General features: G+C 35.6%; 3 protein-coding genes and 1 long non-coding RNA gene across 4 annotated transcripts in view; 2 read left to right on the top strand and 2 right to left on the bottom strand.

Annotated features, from left to right (window-relative positions):
* LOC123865565 overlaps positions 1-15,726 on the top strand; it is a 417,170-nt gene that overhangs the window by 189,251 nt on the left and 212,193 nt on the right. The window lies entirely within an intron of this gene.
* Positions 42-14,349, bottom strand: LOC123865544 (sister chromatid cohesion protein DCC1). The gene is made up of 6 exons (XM_045906631.1): positions 14,333-14,349; positions 13,178-13,218; positions 2,122-2,312; positions 1,229-2,037; positions 492-655; positions 42-182 (listed from the first exon to the last, which is right to left on the bottom strand). The coding sequence occupies exons 2-6, from the start codon at positions 13,186-13,188 to the stop codon at positions 77-79; spliced, it is 1,281 nt and encodes a 426-aa protein (XP_045762587.1). The 5' UTR covers positions 13,189-13,218; positions 14,333-14,349; the 3' UTR covers positions 42-76.
* Positions 2,493-4,863, top strand: LOC123865552 (mitochondrial import inner membrane translocase subunit Tim23). Its single transcript, XM_045906643.1, has 3 exons — positions 2,493-2,832; positions 3,200-3,307; positions 3,975-4,863. The coding sequence occupies exons 1-3, from the start codon at positions 2,613-2,615 to the stop codon at positions 4,232-4,234; spliced, it is 588 nt and encodes a 195-aa protein (XP_045762599.1). The 5' UTR covers positions 2,493-2,612; the 3' UTR covers positions 4,235-4,863.
* Positions 10,220-13,163, bottom strand: LOC123865538 (protein DENND6A). The gene has a single exon (XM_045906627.1). It carries the CDS (start codon positions 12,859-12,861, stop codon positions 11,173-11,175), a length of 1,689 nt encoding a protein of 562 aa, XP_045762583.1. The 5' UTR covers positions 12,862-13,163; the 3' UTR covers positions 10,220-11,172.

Below are 15,726 nucleotides of genomic sequence, written 5' to 3'. Positions count from 1 at the left end.
CTAACCTAACTATACGATTCAAAATGAAAGATATTATAAAGTATATTTATTCGTATATTGATCGTTTACATAATTATCACTTCATATGCTTGGCTGAGAACACCCGGACGCCATCTTGTGTCGACGCACGCGCATATTTTGTTAGCAACGCGTTCACGTTTAATTTCTCTGTCGCGTACAACCTGAAATAACATAGAAGGTTTAGAAAACTTCAACCACCCTTTGTGCCAGAAAACGCCAACGCATTGGCAAATAGCAACTCTTCTAGTGCTGTAAATGTTCATGAGCAGCGGTGATCACTAATATCAGGCGACCCACCTGATCATTTTATAAGTATTTTATATTTTTATCGCAAATTCAAAAAAAAATCAAAGCCAACAAAACTTGACTCAAAGGATGTACCTATATGATTGATAATGTTTGACATTAAAAAAAATTGGGTCTAGAAAAATCATTAGGTATTTTTAAATCACCAAAAAAATTTAACTCACTGAATGTAAGGTGAAATTTCATCAACAGTCCACTTTGCTTTGGTCTGGAATAGAACCTTGAACCGCTGGTTTATATCCTCAGGCAAGTCGCTTTCCGCGAAACCCCACACCACTGGAGGAGTGGTAGTTTTATCTATTAACGCTATGCCAGATAATAGAGATTCCTGCAAAAGAAAGCATTATAACCCTCGATCATTGAGAGCCACCCCTTATAACCTTATCCAATATCCACAGGAACGGAATCCCGAAGTGGCTGAGTAAGCCAAACGGCAAAATTTGGTAAGTTTAACTTTTAACAGTCGCGCCCTCTGTGAACATGTCGACGCTTAAAACCTCAAAAATGCATCCATCGCAAAAAAAATTATACCTACGCATGGAGATTACGTATACGATCAAGTACGATGTTTTATACTTTAATTGTTAAAGTTCGTTCAAGTTTTCATGTTTTACAGGGAGTAGAGGGATCGGAAAACTTCCATAGCCTAGGACAGCCACGGTATTAAATCCGCCCGTCAATATCCAGATACCAATTTACACCCAAATCCTGGACATCATAGCTTTACACGTCGCGTCGTCGTCATGAACTTCAACGCTACTATTTTCACCTAGAGGGGAACCCGCTACCTACACTCGCTTTGCGATACAAGGTCGCTATTCCAGCAGGGTAGTTTCAACTTCCTTCGTAAGAACTGCTTATTTAAGTGTCCAAGAAAGTAGGTACATAAGTGTAAACTTACATCAGTCCTCATTCCTTCTGGCACTGAATCCTGCCACGCCTGCAAAAATTCCGTTAAATTGAATTTTCCAGAACACTTTAGCAACACTCTGGCCAAGAACTGACAAACTTTATCCTGTTTATACTGATAATACTGTACACCATCTTCTACCATCGACTCATCAGTGTAAAATCCGAACATTGCTTCTAGAATACTTGCCGGAACGAGGTCTTTTAAACTGTCTAGCGTTGCTTCTTTAGATATTCTGTCTAATGACCAAGAATTTTCTTCTATTAAATCGAGCATGTATGACAAAACTCTAAACTCATAATCAAACTCTAGTAATCGGTAGTAATTGTCTATTTTGATTGCTTGTATCTTTATCAACTCTTCGTCCAATTCTGCTTTAGATGCTTGTGTTTGATCAAATATATCTCCGTAAGTTTGCAACTTAGATTTATCGACAGCATATTCTAATTCTGGACCACGATACCTGGTCGGTTCGAGAAGTTTCGTCAATTTTGATAAGCGGGGTTTGCAAGGCTTTAATTCATAATATGTGAAGAATGTACTTGTAATGTCTTTATGAACGATTTGTCTAGGAGGTTTCCCGTCATCAGACTCAGTAGATTTGTTTAAGCTAGCGTTTGATTTATCGAAAGACGAATCTGAGTCGCCTTCGATGGAGTTGTTGGCGACTGTTTCATCGAGACCCGTGGACGCAGCGAATAACAAATCAGGAACTAATAAAAGACTGTTTGAAGTCTCCGCTTCTTTTATATCATAGGTTTTATCACTCGTGCATAAAACTGCGTTTTCGTCTGGATCACCTACAAATTAAATATGTCAAGTTATTATACATTGCTACTTATTTTAAATGGCATGAACTTCTCTTAATTAACTAAGGGACGGACCTTTAAATATTAATTGATTGCCTGCTTCGATTTCCTTCAACAAATTATCATCTAAAAGCATTAGTCTCAAGTTATCGTTCTGCTGACTTGGATCTGGGAACCTTAGAATTTGTGTAACTTCAGTCAATTCAGATTCATGAAGTTTTGCTGTTTTAATTATTTTTCTCACATCTTCTGAAGTTCTTTCTTGGCTAGAACAAATAAGAAAAATTAGCACCCAATCGGAAAAGAACTTAGGACCTTCTTTCAAGACGTACTATATTTGTGCATTATTACATTTATCAAAAGTCTTGCATCTAAAGCCTCAAACTGAAAAATCATAAAAAAATACATAGTCTATAGTTCCAATGACAGCCATATGACATTGACATTTCTATTTCCATCTGACTCTGACATTTCGATTTTCGACCTTCGTAAAATTCTGCGTGATTGCAAATCACGAAAATATTAGGATAGTTTATGTGTAGAAAATTTAGTGTACAAAATCGAAAATGTCGTTATTTAGTGATATATTACCCTTGAATAAAAATGAAGAGAAGAAACAGGCTCAGGCAAGCGCGAATCTTTCGCCATACTTAAACTTTGACCCTAACTACATACCGAAAATGCAGCCAGAGTTCCTTTACCCTGATGAAAGCCACATGTCCTCGACCGCCAGACGGTCTAACGTAGCCCTACCTATCATTGGAATGTCTTTTATGACAGGATCAGGTGAGCAATTGCTAAAATAACCTCAAATTATTTTACATAACAATTTCGTGCTTTGTAGGTTTCCTACCGGATTCAAATAGGAAATTCCACACAATTCCGAGAAAATTATTTAAGAAAATGAATATGCATGTTTGAATTTGTTGATTGTGTTTATTATTCAAATGAATATTACCCACTGACCTTCAACTAAGTGTTCTAAGATATGATACAACCAAGTCCAAGAGGCTTAACTGTTGTGCTATCAATGCTTTTTAAATAATATAAGAGTATCAAAACTCACTGCACATATTCACTTTGCCAGGGCATTACAAACTATTAATTTTCAAGTAAGAATGTTTAAGTTCAAAAGTATTGTTAAATATTTCAGGTCTCGGAGGTATGACAGGTCTGTACAAAGGTTTGAGAGCAACAACTCTTGCTGGACAAACAGGCAAAGTACGGAGAACACAGCTAATAAACTATGTTATGAAACAGGGTCAGTACTTCAGCTTTAACTAATGCATGAATTATGATATCAATATACTTACTCACCTTACTTAACTTAGATAATTCTAAGTTTATCAATTTGTTCTATAATGTAATAGTTTTTAGGGTTCTGTACCCAAAGGATGCCAATGGGATCCTATTAACTAACTATGTACTACTAGTAACTAAGCCTTCGCTGTCTGTCTGTCTGTCAAGGGCCTCTATGTCATGAACTGTAATAGAGTTTCAATTTTCACCCGAGCTAAGTAGTTAGTTGACAATGAGTTGATCATGATGAGTTGTGCATGCTAAACAAGTAGACCAATCTGAAGTGGCAACATGATGGTTTGTGCAGGTTATAGACTAAGCATTAAATACACAAGACCTGGCTGAGATCTGTTTTTGTACAATGCCCAGGTCTATGCCTTGTGTTTGAATAGGATTACGTGTTTTGTATACACTGTACAAATACTTGAATTTCAAATAATCTTCACCAACAGGCATATTACAACCAGTAAATTGAGATTCGAGATACAGTAATGTATTAAAGTCATTAACCTAATGTTAAATCAATATTTTGAAGATTACTAATCTGTTTTATTAACAAGCAACTTGTAAATGCATTTGAACTCATTAAAACTTGTACATAGTTGATAACATATATCTATTGTTAACAGGCACAACAACTGGCTGCACTTTAGGTATTATTGCATCATTCTACTCGACCCTCGCCCTTGGTGTCACATGGATTCGTGATAAGGAAGACACTGCAAACACATTCATAGCCGCAGCTGCGACAGGTGTCCTATACAAAAGCACGTCTGGCCTCCGCTCAATGGGCCTAGGTGCTGCTGCCGGTCTCACATTAGCAGGAATATATACCCTTGTCACAGACAACGATAACATATGGAGTAAAGCTAGATATATAAGAATGTGAAACCGCCTAATGCTATGTACACATCTTTCATACTACACCACAGTGTTAGTAAAATCTGCCTAATTCTTACATAAGCTCTTCTACCTTTTTTTTTTATTGCTGTCCCATTGCTTAGATCTGCTTTACTTTTACTTACACTCTGTAAGTATTCATAAAACAAAGTGAATTTTAGTTTGATGTTTTCTGTATTTTTTGGTATAGTAATTTTCTGTAACTAATAATAACAAATAAGTGAGATCCTTTAAAACAAGTAACCCTTGTGTATTTATCTTTTAATAATTTGCAACAATTTTTTTTTGTTGATTGTAAGTATCAAATCCTAGTATCATTTGCTCAATCTGTTATTACAGGAAACATTAATAATTAATATTAGCATTGTGGTGCAGTCTGTAAAATGTACATAAGCCCTTAGTTATATGTAAATAATAGACTGTTATTTTTAGTTGTTACATTTTAATGCAATCAGCACCAAAGGATCTGTAAGTGTTCAAGACTTGTTTATGCCATGTCCACACTTTAGTCTAGCATGTGTTGAACAAATCCTGCTCACGGTTTTGAGCCCCATATCGGAACAGGATAAGCACAATTATGTCTAAGCCATTAATAAAACAATATATTTGGAAAAGTAATTGTTTATTTCATTTTACCTACACAACATTTAAGTATTATTATTATTTACATTTTATTTTAAAATGGGATGTTTAATAATACAAATATTACAGTATTGATCATTTTTCTATTCTAGATTGCACTCTATATTTATGTAAATATGAGGATAGAAATTGCAGAACTAAAATTAAAGTGGAGATATGTTGAGCAATTTCTGATAGCAAAACATAAACAAAACAACTATCCATTAATAGTTTCAAAATAATTTTAAAAAATAAACTATAACATACTGTATACATATAATATTTGGGGAAAAGGATTTAATAAATTTAGTATATCATATTAAAATTTGGCAACAATATTTTGTTTAATTTGATTACTAATATAGTGATATAACACTAAGTAAATGGAATATTAAGCTATTACAAATTTTTGATAAGATTTGGCCTAGGCTTAACACATCTTGAAAGAATATTGGCTGTTATCAATGTCATTAAAATCCATGATAAACTTATCATTATCCCCTTTATCTGTTACTACATAATATAAAACAAACTTAGCTACCTACAATAACCACTATTTATTTTATTTTAATCTATTTTATGTACATATCATGAATATTGAAAAAGAGAGGAGATAATGTAGCAAGGTTTATACTTTATAATAACTACACAATTCCATAATAAAAAAACTTTCAATGGAGCCTTGATAGCTCAACGGTTGAGGTGGAATTCTGAAAGGTCGCCGGTTCAAACCCACCCGTTGCACTATTGTCGTACCCACTCCTGGCACAAGCTTCATGCATAATTAGAGGGGAAAGTGGAGTATTAGACATGATTAGCATGGCTAATATCCTTTAAAAAAAATGACATCCTGATATTACAACCAGATTACAAAAATCATGGTACACACAATTCCATATGATCAGAATTTAAAATCATTATAGTATGCGACAGTACGAGATGGCAATCAGGGTGGGGACCCCGCGCTAACCCAGTGTGGGATAGCATGGGTGACGTGTGAGTGTGTGGGGTACCCCCCGCCTCATACCCCGATTGTCATCTCGACCTGTCACATACTATAGTTTCAGCCCTCTCCTAATAACTATTTGATGTGCAAAATGTGTTTTTTCTATTACATACTGCATAGTATCTATTTGACTTTCTGGATGCAATAACAAGCACAAAGGCTATCGTTGTCAACGATCCCCCGTCGATTTCCTACGTATGATATTATTGTTCTTATCTCTATCTGCCCTGGTTCGTGCATTCTCGGTTCCTAGATCGGTACATTTGTGATAACCAATTGAAATTGCTGTGATTGGCTGAATTTACCATGTTCTTGCTGCGACAGTGAGTTTGAGCCACTAGCGGAACAATGTTAGCCGGTCAGAAATGATTGCAATTAGTCAACCTGTTTGACGTCCGTGTTCTGTTTTCGATTACAAAAAAGAAAAAATTGTTGTTGCAATCATCAATTTTAGCAAATAGTGAAAGAGAGTCGGCCAATCAGAGGTCACAACTACCGTCACACTTTCTGTCACACTATGGCAGTAGGCATACCGAGTAATGAAAACAATTTTTAAATTCTGTCTAGGAAGTAGTAGGGTTGCCACCTGCCTCTTTTTGATTTACAGGCTACCACCATCAAAAATACGGGGGTTTAGATTTGAAGAAATTTGAAAATTTGAAGTATTTAAAGAAATAGGCGGTGGTTCTCTCTGAAATGCATGGAAAGCCTATTTAGATATTTTAGTTTATTTGTAAGTTTTGTATTTTTTCTCCGTATGTTGCCGTGTCTTGATTAGTGAACTGTGTTTGCAATGTGATTTTAAATAAAAGATTTATTTATTTAAATAGCTTTTAAAAACTCTTAAGTTTTGTAAAGCAAAATGTTATACATTTCATGCATACAATCTTTTCATTTTAACTTAAAATTACATTTAATTTGTAATTCCACCTTCACAGTATCAATACTATGGCCGTAGCCAGGAATCGATTGCGGGAGAGGTTTTATCAGGGCCGGAACTGAATCCTGTCATGAGGAAAAAAACATTCGCTCAACTTTATGGGCTAATTACCTGGTTAGTGAAATTTCACCTTTCAATTTGTCAGTGAGATAAAATACAACAATAAAAAAGCGCGAGCGCAGTGAGCGTAAGTGTTTTTGGTTCAATACAGAAAAAATTAAAGTGAAAGGGAAACGAGTTTAGCCATAGCAAGATTATATTTTTAAAGCTTCCTATCCATACTAATATTACGAATACGACAGTATATCTATTTGCCTATCTACCCTTTCACGGCCCATCTTCTTTACCAAAATTTTGGTACTTACTATTCAGAGGTAACTTGCATCCCAGACATTTTTTTTTAGGCGGCTTTTTAGCCCGGAAAATCCCCCACGGAATTTTTTAAAATCTAAATTCATGCAAACGAAATTGCGGAGTTTACACCAAGTAATACAAATTCAAAGCGCGAGTGAAGTGAGCGCGAAATGTTTGATATATTTCCAAAAAAAATTGGTAAGCAAATGCAAGAAATAGTGTAAGTATTATTTTAGGCTTAGGTTTTTGACGGATTCCCAGGCGCAGTCGCCATTTCTAAATTTCTGGTCTGATGGGAGGCTTCGGTCATGGCTAGTTATATGGTTACTATGGCCCTAACGGCCAAGAAATTAGACTGCATCATCACTTACCACTAGAAAAGATTAAAGTCACGGGCTAACTTGTATAAAAAAAGGCTTACAACCTCAAACCAAGCCCCGCTGCCTTGGCTACGACCATGATCAATATCGAGTGGGTTTCGGCTACGCATTGCCGCAAAAGGAAAATATTCTTTCTACTGGACATAACGTCAGTGTTTGATTTCGCCAGCCAGGTTTCTGTATCCCGAAATACGGGGTAACCAGTAAAATACGGGGCCTCTGGCAACCCTATTCGGAAAACACTGTCACATTCAAGTTAATGTCAAATATTTTGTTTTCAATTACAGAAAGCTGCATCAATCATTATTACAATATTTTCTTTGTTGTGATTGGCTGAATTTTTGAGTTTGAGCCAATAAACAGACTGTTTGCCAATTAAACGTCATAACAATATAAATGCCAGAAAGTTTAACCAAATAAAACAAACTTAATGAGAACCTAGTGAGAATGCAAACGGCACACAATTTATAATACATACTATGTTAGTCGTATATAATAGATATTATAGTAGTCGTTCACTTTGGTAATAGTCAGATTGTCATCAGTAAAATTGATATTGGTTGATGTATCGTAAATTATTGTTTCGGTGACAAATATTTTTATTATCTATTTATCTTTGAACAGAATGGAATAGAATGAAATGGAATGGAATACAATGATAAATTTTTATTCCTGTAAACTTTTAGGTAAACTTCAAAGTGTTTTTGGATGGTCAGACAAATTTACCACTGGTTCGGAATGCCGTTCCTACGTTTTCTAGGGTTTCGTACCTCAAAATGAAAAACGGAACTCTTATAGGATCACTTTGTTGTCTATCTGTCTGTCTGTCGTGTGTCAAGAAAACCTCTAGGGTACCCGTTGACTCAAAACCATGAAATTTGGCAGGTAACCTAACTGCGTAATTTTGGGTAGTTTTTTTAATCGATAAAGAAAGTTTGCGACATTGTTCAATAAAAAATTTGGATTCCAACTCCTCAATCCTGATGTTGCAGGGGACCTGACTACTAAAGCTAATGGGATTTAAAAAGTGTCGATTATTAATTGATATTGAAGGTATAGAATGCTGTAAGAAATTGCATTCCTAAATCCTGGTGATCCCTCGGGATTTGAAAAGGATCATCCGTTTAAATATTCTTACGTGATACAGAAACAAGTTGCATCCCGGGGACGGGCTATTACGGAGAGGCAACTTTTGTTCTGGGAAATGAAAGGATCGGGATTTTTAAAAACCTAAATCCACGCGAGCGAAGCTGTGGGCATTAGCTAGTTGTAAATATATTTAAAAGCTACTATAAGATAATAGATAAGGTACTTATTTCCTTATATTTTTATTGTATGGCAGCGCGCGGTTTTAAATTATAAATTGCACGTCCTGTCCTTTTCTGTAATACATTTTTTTTTCAATATCTACCGCTTTATCTCATAGCAAGAGTCCGTAAGACATAATACAGTGAAAATAGGCAAAATATACAATTTTTGCAGTTTCCACGTCAGTACCTGTCGAATTTTTCTAACAGTGTAAGCAGCAGAGCTGAGTTTACCATCAAGTGTTGATATGTGGGTGTTCCATAGAAGCTTTGCATCTAACATTATACCGAGAAACACGGGGTTCTCCTTTATTTTCAACATATGATTATTTATCAATGAAATTATGTCATTTAAGGTCCTGGTATTGGGCAGTGTGAATTCAACACACTTAGATTTCTTTGCATTTGGAAGTAAATTGTTAGCAATAAATCAGAGAGTGACCTGTGATATGGCATTACATATAGTATACATTGTCAAAAATTATAATATTAAAGCTGTGCGTATTGCGTGAGGAATAGGTTGCAAGAGAGTTGCAACTTGCAGGGTTTGATGCATGCGCTATTGCCAGCAAACATGAGACATATTTTTATCTACAGGCAACGTCTGAGTAGGTAACGCATACGTCTAACGCAAGTTGAAATGTACCAGTGTATTTAGTTAGACCTATCGACAAGTTTGGAGTTGGGTGCAGTCTAAATGTGGCCCGTGTGTTTAGACTGTCAGTTTCACGTGTCGTCCCCCGCACTTCACCACCCCGCTTGCACAAATCGAGACAGCACGAAATTTTCAAGATTTCTGGGTGTAATTTCTGGTTTTCGTAGTTCCCACACAATTATAACAATATAAAATATATAACGATAATTTTTTTACTACATAATATTCATTAAATTTTCTAGGTCTGTGGTTTTTCCAAATTTCATTAAATTGCTCCATTGTCTAGAAAACGAGCACAAAGTTGGGCCTTTTTTTAAAGAAAAATACAAATCTTTGAGCCCCTGTAATTTTAAAACTACATATTATTAGAAAAATCTAAAACACCACAGACACAGATATTAGTTTCTAGACTATGTCTGCAAAATTTCATGGACTTTGGTTGCTTAATATTCAAATGAAATGGGAACTACGATTGTATGGAGTAAGTGATGGAGAGAGTCCTGTTAATTACTCAGCATATCAATGATCGCTGTCTATTTTATGTATTATGGCTGTATTATACTAATCTTACTAAAATATTATGTAAAGTAATCCTAATCCTAATAATATTGTAAATGTGAAAGTGTGGATGTTTGGATGTTTGTTACTCAATCACGCAAAAACTACTAGATGGATTTGGCTGTTTGGAATGGAGATAGATTATACCCTGGATTAACACATAGGTTACTTTTTATCCCCGAAAATCAAAGAGTTCCCGCGGGATTTTGAAAAACGTAAATCCACGCGGACGAAGTCGCGGGCATCAGCTAGTTAATCAATAAAATTAAACTTTAAGTTATACATAGGAATATTTTACATAACTTGAGTGTTTTCAAAATTAATATTTGTACAATCCAATAAGTTCTAAAACTAAGTAAACCTATTTTAGATTTTATTGAGTTTCACTTCACTGTATACACAATTAAACATTTAATATTTACTTTATGCATAAGCATATACTAGGATTAACATAATTTTTGCATTTAAAACTGGGATTGGTTATAGTAGTACTTATAGTATTGCTTTTTGCAAGGAGACTTGAATTTTATTTCAGGTATTATTTAAATCGAAGGGACATAACAATCTTTGTTTATAAAACATCTAGCCTCATTGGTTAAACAAATTATGCAAAATTCATTCAGATATTCTACAAATACCTATTCATAATATCATATTAGGTGGTTTTTACAAATCTAACTAATTAGCTACAGGGTAAGATTGGTAATTACAGTAATTAGGAAGCCTTTGTATTCATATTGTAGCTATAAGCTATATAGCTACTAGGAGCATATTCATTGTACAATATATCAATCACTTCTAAGGTCTCCACCTTATGTGATCATGTCAAAATTTTAGTGAGTATTGAGTTAATGCATTCTATTATTTACATCATAAATTCCTATATACATCTGGCAATATATATAGCTTATTAAGCAATTTAAAGTTTAAAAAATACCATACTTCTGTGTACTGTTGCTAAAGAATATGTGTAGGAAAATAAATTGTAAAATTTGATTTGGCCATGTATATTACATACAAACAACAGCCCTATTGTGGGTAGGTTTTAGCTGAATTTTGCAGTCAACGCTGCAGCCTCTCAGTCCTGAGGTGCAGCAATCGTTGTGTCACGATGCTGCATTCAATATTGATTTCATATCATCAGGGAGAACACAGTTTAAATCTTCCAGCCTTCGGGCTAATAATGTCCTAGTATTGCCGGCCACGGGTGGGTCACTCTTAAGCACCTCTCTAAGCTTCAACACCATATCAACTATTTCAACCTCCTTCTTGCCAACGGACCATTCCTTCAAATCACTCTCGGCTAATGCTTCTAACTGTAAAGCATGTAGCTTATTTGTTAATTTACTATGCCTTTCGTGAAACCAGGCACTAAAATTCGGTGTTCTGAAAAAGATTCTATATAGGCCTATCCAATCACCTTTAATCCCTGATGTCAATTGAGGTCCAGCTTGTTGCAATGTCGCGAAAAAATCTTCAGGGTTAAATGGATTCGGAATAGGAGGTGCTCGGAAAGGTGATATATTTTTCTGCAATGGCATCAATGATGCCATGTATCTTTCTAATGGAATCATGAAACTCTGTGTCAGTTCTAGTAGATGCCTTTTCACCATAGCAGTCTGCACCTCAGAGGGTCGATCAGTCCTCATTCCATTGTGAAGTTTCTTTATTATAGCCTTATCTTTTTCTAAAAATGGCTTGTACTGTGTATAAACACCGGGAGCAGTGTCCAAGTGCTTTATACTACCAACCTTCCTTAGTTTTGTTTTGATTGAAGTTGAGTCACCCAGTTTGATAGTGTGAGGCCAGTGTTGTAATGTTTTTGTAAAGAATGGATTTGTTACACCTAATATTACGCAAGGAGGATTGTATTGCTTACGGGTAAACTCTTTGAATTCACTATCATGGATTGTGAAATATGGTCTATATTCTGCTGCGTAAGGTAACGGTTGGATGAGGTATGTCAATGCCTGGACAAGAGCAGAGCATTCTGTTGGTGAACTCGCCATCACCACAATGGGTTCGGCTACCAGTACAAGCTCCCACAATAAATGTAAATGTGATATAACACCAGCCAAAGCATCAAAGACATTAACATCCTGAATCGAAGCCAGAATGTGAGGTACATTTGGAGAATGAACTTGCTTTATTATATCTGACCTTGACACTTTCCCAGTCTGCTGATTAGGAATGTATGACTGAAAAACAGTCCCTAAAACTGGCAACAGCATATTCTGACCTGCAACGAGCACCGGCCATCTGTTTATATCATGGCATGCAGCTTCCAAGCTTCTCTCGCCTTCTTCAAAATGTTTTGGTGCAATTAACTGTATGACCTTATAGTATAAGTTGATAAATGGCAATCGCGTTAGCAAAATGATGCTCTTCTGAAAATATCCACGCGGTAGCGAGGGGTCTTTGACTTGACGGAAGTACACGAAGCCCCAGTAGTGCGTGGAATCCGCGCGTAGCGTCGGCACACTGTCCTCGTTATAGCTCACTTGCTGGGGCGTAAGTGGAGCGCGGCACCGTAACCGCACGTGAAACTGTGTATCGCCCATACAGCCCGAGTTCGAGTCTGGAAAAGCCAAGTAGCAAATGTTGCATTTCTCTTGGTCAGTGAGCTTCACGCCAGGCGGGTAGACGCTCTCCATCGCCTGCCCGAGCTCAAGGTCGAAAGTCACCACACAAATGCAGTGCAGCCAGTCGGAAAACCTGCTCCATTTCGTTTGAAATTCGCGTTCCTCCAATGTCAAAATGTCAATGTCTCCATTACTTTCTCGTCGACAAGCCATTGTTATTTTTAACACATTGTTTAACACACAAGCCCGATCCGTTTTAATTCATCATCACTTCACATTTCACTAATATTGTTTACATTCGAGCGCAATTTGTCAACAGCACGCCACGGTAAAAAATTAAAGAAATACGTATAATATCAGTAGTACAAATTACACGCAAGGCACGCAAGCGCAACCACAGCTGTTCCGTCAACATAGACACACGCGCGCCAAAACTGAAGTTCGATCAATGGGAATGAAACAATAATTTCCAACATTTGAATGTACAATTTAGTTGTGTTTAGTTAACTAAATAGTTTGTTATTCTTACCACGTGTCCATAACTCGATATAAGGAGTGATTCTTCTAAATCTGTTCTAAATAAAATTATATATACTTAATTAAAAATATACAACTTTTTCACCGGATTCGTAGTCTTTTTTTTTTCTCTCGTCTGGCTTTACAAAGATTAGCCAATGTCAAGTTTGTAGTTATTTGTAACAAGTTAGTTAAACTAATAACTATACAAGTATGGACCCCGTCTATGCCGGCGCTCGCCGACATACGCACGGCACCCTCTTAGAGCGCTTTCCAGTCAGTTTTAACAAAAAAAAAACACTCAGCCGCCGTCAGTTGGCCGTTCGACAGCAGTCGAACGGCCAACACGGTCGTAACTCAACTCAAAGACATCTATTTTGCCCTTGGTAGGGAAGGGTACGCCCGTAGACAACCGTAACAAGGTGACCTATATCAGTGGTTGGTTCCGATCGTGTATTCAGCCTTTATGGACTTCAATCATATTCATATTGCTTTGCCATTCCGTTCCCTTTATTTAATTTTTAGCTTCGAATCAAAAATTAAAATTTTTGATTATTTTATTTGAAAAGACCGACATTGTTGATATCTTATGATCGATATTGAGGCAGTTATTTTATCATAGATATAATATCTAGAATCTAGATAACGAGTTCATTTCATCCGCCATATTGAATTTATAATGACGTCAGCCAAGTTGAGCATACAGTCCGACAAGGCTCTTTTGGCACTTGAGTGAAAGCGCAGTTGTAGCTTTATAATGCTGCCAACAGAGCGATCTATCAACAAGTGCACTTCTCAAGATGGCGGCTTTAGTTCCAATTTTGACCACGCGCCAAAAAGCCTTGTCGGACTGTAGTCATCTTTACTCACTACAATCAGTAGGTACCTACATTACATGTAATATACTGGAATGACGGCCCGTGGCCCGTGCGGCCCGTTACGCTACACACAAATGCGTTCACGCTTATCGCTATAGGAGGGGCAAGAGATGGGTCTGCCCGCAAAATTCAAATTTAATTTGGTTTTTCGCAATTTGTAAACTAATACGACAACGTATGCTTATGGCACTTTAATTGCGCCAATGGCAGTATCATCTTCACAGGTTTATATAAAAATCTTTGAAAGGGTCCAGTTTAAGAAATTAGCTCTAGTATCAACTATAACTCACGGCAGACCCGTCGCATTCACCTTAAGCACAACCAAGGCTGAGAGGTCATCCTAAATAGAACACATACACCAGGGTGGTAATAAACAAAATTAAAATCATTTGAATATGTAAGGGCATTATATTTATTTCAAAACTCAAATAGGTACAGAATTGATTAGATACAGGCCTGGTTTGCCAATATGACAAGTTGCCCGACCAATTAAATATATATTACAATTTTATCTAATTACATATTATTGTTTTTTTAACTAAATACATCAAACACTTGTTATAATTTATTTATTAATATAGATTAGTTAGATTTGGATTTAATTTCAGTCATTCTGTTTGTTATCTGTGTTTTATGTTTTAAATAGTACTTCAATTTCAATTTATCACACAAACTTAAACATTTTACTACTTAGGTATTTACTGTTATATTTTATTTAAACAATTAATAATATTATAATGAAAATCATACAGAATATTGTTCAGAAACTTTTATAATAATTTTATGGTTCTTTGAAAAAAAAAATATAAAAAAGAGGAATGTCGGCAGTTTAAAATTAACAATAGATTTAATATAAACTTTTAGCCAATTTAAAAAAATATGATACCAAATGGATTTGAAAACAGTATTCACAGTTTTGTACATACATACTTATCTAATATTTAATGTATAAAAATTTTGTTTACTTCTTTTACCTTTAAGTTCGCGCATTATTCATCTGATTGAGTTGAAACTTTGTACACTTATTGTTGTCACTTCCGTGAAGCAGCAATAGAAGAAAGTGAAAATTTCTGACTTACTTAGTTGGTATGTACTAACACTGAATAACAGTCACCAAGCTCATTTGACATGGTTGGTCTACATTGCTGCTTCACTGAATGGTATTAAAATAATTATTGTAGAAAACCTTCAACAGATTAAAAATATATGACACATGAGCAGTGTCAGACACTGAGCGAATCAGTAGGCAGCTAATGGCTTATAAATAAAAAACTAAAGATTCGTTAAAAATTAAGCTAGCTCACAGTAAACTAACAAACTAAATTAATTTAAGTATTGAGTTATTTTCGCACCAACGAAAACTCAAGCCCAAGTGTTTTCAACATCTTACGTATAATGAAATCACAGTTTAGCGATTATACAGCTATAGTTAGTATGTACTGCGCTCCATACTATAATTTAGTATGGAGCGCAGTACATACTAAAATTATTTATTAGTAGTCATTAAATAGAGGGAAATCCAAAATTCGAAAAACATGTTCAATGTTAGTTTGCTAACTATTTTAAATTATCGATTTAACTAAAAAAGTACGCCCAATTACGTCAAATGTCTATGACGTCACATCTGTGAATTTCATACAAGCTTCCTTACTAAGCGAGCAGTTTGAGGTTTGATAAAAAGTCA

This window comes from Maniola jurtina, chromosome 5 (genome assembly GCF_905333055.1).
Source record: "Maniola jurtina chromosome 5, ilManJurt1.1, whole genome shotgun sequence".
In the NCBI taxonomy this organism is placed as follows: domain Eukaryota; kingdom Metazoa; phylum Arthropoda; class Insecta; order Lepidoptera; family Nymphalidae; genus Maniola; species Maniola jurtina.
The sequence above is the reverse complement of the archived record's forward strand: the minus strand, read 5'-3'. Positions and strand labels throughout refer to the sequence as shown.